Source organism: Ipomoea nil, unplaced genomic scaffold (assembly GCF_001879475.1).
Source record: "Ipomoea nil cultivar Tokyo-kokei standard unplaced genomic scaffold, Asagao_1.1 scaffold1421, whole genome shotgun sequence".
NCBI classification, from domain to species: Eukaryota; Viridiplantae; Streptophyta; class Magnoliopsida; order Solanales; family Convolvulaceae; genus Ipomoea; species Ipomoea nil.
The window spans coordinates 4,561,048-4,567,083 of record NW_017617849.1 but is presented as its reverse complement, the minus strand read 5'-3'; the positions used below and the strand labels follow the sequence as shown (position 1 = coordinate 4,567,083).

Below are 6,036 nucleotides of genomic sequence, written 5' to 3'. Positions count from 1 at the left end.
AATTACATATATAGCTTTAAATGCCATTATATTGCCATCCAATATTTATATAATATATGCTACCTTTAGTTTGTGTGAGTCCAATAAATGTTTACCACCTTAGCTTTAACAAAGTCATATGTGTGTGTCTTCCCTGCCACGTGATGTATTTACGCATCTGCCCAATGTACATAACTCCCACTACTCATATATAAGTCTGGTTGATCCAACAATTAACTTGATAATCATAAGACATTAAGTTTAATTTGACGGAGACTAATTATAAGTAATTTAGACTAATTTACTTTCTTGGGTCGAAAGTACAAGTTTAAACTCATTACCGTTACTAAGTATTTAATATTCATTATTGTTTTGATTTCAATGTTTGAACTAAAAACACCTTAAATCTCATCAGTTTTTAAAGTTATCCAAAATGATAGATGGTCTCCCGATCAAGAAGTATAATTCCTGCTACGTAGATTAATAGTAACATGACACGTAAAGTAGACAATTCCTACAACAAACTAATTGAGTTGTTTCATGAAGATACATACGCTACGTAAAATTAACAGGAAAGCCAGAAATGAATAAATGCTTCAAAGGTGAAAATGAAATGAATAGAGGCCCATCCGGCCGCGCCGTACGTAGGACTGTAGGAGCAGCGGCTGTTGCGGAACCCTGAACGTCGTATACAAAGGTGGGTCCCCAGACAATTAAGCTAGCTGCGGGCAAATTATATCGTGCACCGCGGTGCATAATCGATTATGCACTACGCATTAAAACGATGTCGTTTTGTTTAATGAAAAGAAACTGCATCCGTTTTCCGCTGTTCCGCACCCTTCCGCAAAAAGTAACTATGTTATTCAGTTTCATTTTGCATACACTGCAGTTTTAGTTAAAAAAAACTACAGTTTCATTTCGATATAACTACAGTTTCATTCGATATTTATAGACTCAAATATGTTAAAATGTTATTTAATTTTATTTTATATACACTTTTATTAAACACAACTACATGATCATTTTGATATACTTACAGCTTCATTGTACAATATACACTCAAATATGTGAAATGTTATTCAGTTTAATTTTATATACACTGCAGTTTCATTTCACCACAACTACAGTATCATTTTGATATAACTGCAATTTCATTTGATAATATAAAAATAATACGTAAGACAATGTCGGTTTAGATATACTGTATTGTCAATTGGTAATTAACATACAAAAAATACGCGATACGTTAAAACTAACATACGGCGCGCCGTTTCATTACTTAAAAAAACGGCGTCGTTTTGGCCGCGGTGCATGTGCACCACGGTCCACGACATAACAACCGCGAAGCTAGCTGCGCGGTTGGACTTACCAAGTTACCCATTATATTATTGTCCATTGAATATGTATAGTAGTTCTTCTGTTGAAGTTCATGCATGAAAGCAAATAATGGTCATGCCCGCCTGGGGATATGAATGTAACCCACACCACATTAGAAAAAAAAAAATGAATTACTTATTGTGTCACATAAGATGATGATGATAAAGAATTTTTGGTCCTTATAGCATGATTTAGATGTGAGATTTGTAGGAAATGTTCATTAGTTTATGTCTAGACATTGAAATATTTATTGTATAGGCAATTATAATGAGCTTATCCGCCCGAACAAACTTAACAAAATTTGAGTCTTTTTAGATTAAGTCGACATTCATGATGTGATAATGGACGAGGCTGGAGTCTTCGATCATATTTTTTATTGAGTTGGTGTGGAGATGTTTAGAGAGAGAATCCTCTCCGGCCTTAAGATATAAACTGTTAATAAATTATGATTGAATAAACACAATATAGATAAGGAATCAGTGGAGATGTTTAGACAGAGAATTCCCCCTCCTCAAGATTACGTTTTTCTTCTTTTATAGATGGTTTTCTAGTTATTGGCTCAGTTTGGTAAAATATTGGCGTATAGGCCAATTTTAACTTATTTGATTACTATTAATTGTTTGATTTAGTTAAAATATCAATACAAGTGTTTGGCTAATTAACTTTTTGCAACTCCAAAATGCTAAAATTCAAAAAGCTATTCTAAACAACTTTTTCAATTAGCTTTTTCATAAAAGAAATTATACGAAACAGCTATCAACTAACAGCTAATTTACCAAACACTTTTCTACCGTTAACAGCCAACAAATATTTACCAAACAGGACCATTGTTGGATATATGGAATTATGGATGTAATTTAGTAGGATATAAAATCGGTAGCAGGGTAGAATAAATTAAACTGAAATGTTATAAATCTATAACTCCTTATAGTTTTCATGATGACTAATCTATCAATTGAGCATACAAAGTTGCATTACTCCAATGAGATTGTGCATCTTATTAATTCATATATCAATTCGAAAAAACATTATGATATCAAACCTTAGTTAATTTGCTCGTTTTTCATATCCGTATTAAAATAATCCACCATGCAGTTACCCATATTTAACGAACAATTCTCTGCCTAATTAGAAGCTTCAATTCAACTTTGACCACATAACCATTGACATTAATAACAAATTAAAGGAAATATGTATTTTTAGTCTACCGTTTGGTTCTAACCGTGTATGACCTCATGGATAGATCTAGCAGGTTTGATTTTTGGTGAGACCACTGGGTATGACCTCATGGATCGTCTGAAATGGTGTCAAAATACTTCTTTTATTTAAAGTAAAACTAAAGAGATTTATGCTATCTTATTCACATTTTATACGATTTGGCAGGTTGGATTATACTGTACTGTTCATTATATTGCATATAAGTGTAGACGGCAAACTTTTCTCCAGCCGCCATAAGTGGAAGGAAAGTTAAAGAAACAAGAAAATCCCAACCACAGTCAAACCTTAATTGTTTAGACAACATTCGAAACAAAACGACATGCATATATAAAGATTTCATTGTTCCCGGCCACATATATTGAGCAATGGAAACTCTAGTGAAAAGCAGCACGCCGTTACATTTCAGTCGGAGAGTTGATTCCTACGAGCCGTTGGATCAGATTGTAAGGGGAGATGAAGATGAATCTGGAAGAGGGAAAGAGAGCAGTGGTGATGATGATGATGATGGAAGTGGTAGCCGGAGATCGGTATCGGGAAAGATGAAGAGTCGCCGGCAAAGCCCCATCATCGCGTGGACTTCCTTGAGCTATCGGCGTGAACGGGCCAGGAAGCGGCTGATTTTCCTTCGAGGCTATAAGTTGCAGTCGTCGTCGGTGAGGTCGAGGACGGTTAGGTTGAGGAAAGTGGTGGTTAGAGTGATCAGAACGGCTCTGGTTAAGGTTGTGTCTTTCATGAGGCGTTGTAATACCAGGTCTGCAGGTATTAGGGTTATTGGTTCGCCTGCTCGTGTTTTTAGGTGTTGTTAATTCCATCTTCTTAATAATGTACATTATTTTAATATCCATGTATTTGATTTGATCTCATTGCTGGAATGTTCATTCAAATCTACCAGGATGTATGCATTGTTTGTTCCTTTTATTCATTGTTTGTTCCTGGGCAAAGTGAATATATTTAGTATATAGAATAATTTGTTGGGACCCGGTAGCCAAATGGATGGAATGGATCTGGGCCAACTTAAAAATGAGCCCAGATGGTCTATGTGCAGGGGTGATTGGGTCTGGGCTGGAATTGGGTTAATGGGTACCGGGCCAATTTAACAATAGTCTAAATCAATATATCAATCATATATCCAGTTGTTATATTGTGGACCGCAATGCATAATCGATTATGCACCGCACATCAAAACAGTGTCGTTTCTTTAAATAAAGAAATGACGCGTTGTTAGTGTTAACAGAGTGACACTACAGTGTATCTAAACCAATACTGCCTCACGTATTATTTTTATATTATCAAATGAAACTGCAGTTATATTAAAATGATACTGTAGTTGTGGTGAAATGAAACTGTAGTAGTGAAACTGGATAACATTTCACATATTTGAGTGTATATTGTACAATAAAGCTGTAATTATATCTAAATGATCATGTAGTTGTGTTTTAATTAAACTATAGTGTATATAAAATAAAATTAAATAACATTTTCACATATTTGAGTGTATAAATATTGAATGAAACTGTAGTTATATCGAAATGAAATTGTAGTTGTGTTGAACTGTACTGAAACTGCAGTGTATACAAAATGAAACTGAAGAACAGAGTTATCTTTTGCGGAACGGCACGAAACGGATGCCGTTTCTTTTCATTAAATAAAACGACGTTGTTTTGATGCGCGGTGCATGATATAATTTGCCCATATGTATATCACTGTTGTTCTAGTGTAATTTACTTTTATTGTGTGGTTGGTATGTAAATCTATTTTTGGAACCTTAAGCCAACATTCAAGTAAATATGGTATACACTCTTTAACCAAACATATGTAAAGATGAGATATATCGTTGAGGAATGTAACCCATTCTGTTTCTATCTTTATTTCCACCGGTGATATATATATACCTCCTGCAAAATAATAATCACCCTCTGCTTCATATTTGGTGGTGGATTAGCCCAACAAATTCATCACCATCATATCATTTGCACGTACCACACAAAATCAAACCGCCATGCATGCATGCATGTATGTCCCCTGGCCTTAATTACCAAGCTTCAATTCATTAATCTCTTCCTTGCCTGCGCTGCCGGAAGTTAAAACGGAAGGGATATCGGAGCCATGCCGCCTCCTCACCGCCGCAACGTCCCCAGATCGTACCAACCCAAGAAATCATCGACGAGTTGCTGCTGCAAATGCATATGCTGCTGCTGCTGCTTTCTCCTCATCTTCATCCTCGTCCTGGGCGGCTTGGCTTTCTACCTCTACCACGTTTACAAGCCCAAGATGCCGGCGTACACGGTGGAGGGCATGGACGTGAAGGACTTCGACGTGAAGGATGATTTTAGCCTGACAACGGATTTGCTGGTGCGCGTGAAGGCCGAAAACCCTAACGCCCATGTGGGATTCGTGTACCACAAGAACAGCTCCGTCGTCGTCACTTATACCGGCTCCGTTCTCTCCTCCGGCGAGCTGCCTCATTTCACCCAGGAGCCCTTGAACACGACGGTAATGGTGATCGAGATGAGGGGGGAAAGCGAGTTCGGGTCGGATCTCCAGAAGGCGCTTCAAGAGAACAAGAAAACGGGGAGAATACCGCTGCTTGTGAAGGTGGAAGCGCCGGTGAGCATCGTAATGGAGAAGTTAGAATCCAGGGAATTCGTCGTTTATGTCAACTGCTCTCTCGTCGTCGACAATCTCCAGCTGGGGAAGAAGGTCGGAATCGTTGAATCCGAGTACAGCTTTGATGTTAAATTCTAATCATATCCGCCGTGTTACGTTAGTTAATTAGTTTCTAATCAATCTGGATGGCTTACCTGCTTAATTAATTAATTATATTATATTGGTTGAATTATTGAATTGAAGAAGCTAAGGATTCCATCTCAAGCTACGTTATTTCCTAATTAATTAATACCAATACCCCCATATACTATATATACATGTCCATTATGCAGATTTAATTTAGTACCATACATAATAATTACGGATCCGAGTAATATATAAATTTCCAATTTTTTTTTTTTTGAACTGCTTTTTTTTTTTTTTTTTTTTAAAGTAAGAATCTTGTTTATTAACGGCAAACAACCCGAGGGGAGGCAAAACATATAAGATCATACAATAAAGCCAGTTTAGCCTTTTCCGACAAAGAATTAACGGAAGTAAAAAGCCTAGGGGAAGAAATTAAACACTTAGACCCGCCGTTCCAAGACCATCCGCCACTTGGTTGGCCTCGCGATAAACATGTCTGATTGTAGAGCCGCATGAACTCAGACAAGAGCGAATGAAGAGCACCGCATGTTCGATTCGCCATGGAATCTTGGAAATCTCGGACCCCGACAAAGTAGCAAGGGCTAGAGAGTCCACCTCCACCACGAACGGAATTTTGACAAAAGCGGTACACCAGTAGAAAGCACGCTAAAGAGATAAAGCTTCGGCTTCCAAAGCCGACGAGGCCTCCATACGAAAGCAAAGCCCCAC

General features: G+C 37.3%; 1 protein-coding gene across 1 annotated transcript; it reads left to right on the top strand.

Moving 5' to 3' along the window:
* Positions 1–4,392: 4,392 nt before the first annotated feature.
* On the top strand, positions 4,393–5,418 carry LOC109188310. The gene has a single exon (XM_019338935.1). The coding sequence runs from the start codon at positions 4,681–4,683 to the stop codon at positions 5,317–5,319; it is 639 nt and encodes a 212-aa protein (XP_019194480.1). The 5' UTR covers positions 4,393–4,680; the 3' UTR covers positions 5,320–5,418.
* Positions 5,419–6,036: the final 618 nt, after the last annotated feature.

Excerpts from the sequence above, each read along its gene's own strand:
- LOC109188310 (XM_019338935.1), top strand. The coding sequence starts at position 4,681 with ATGCCGCCTCCTCACCGCCGCAACGTCCCCAGATCGTACCAACCCAAG.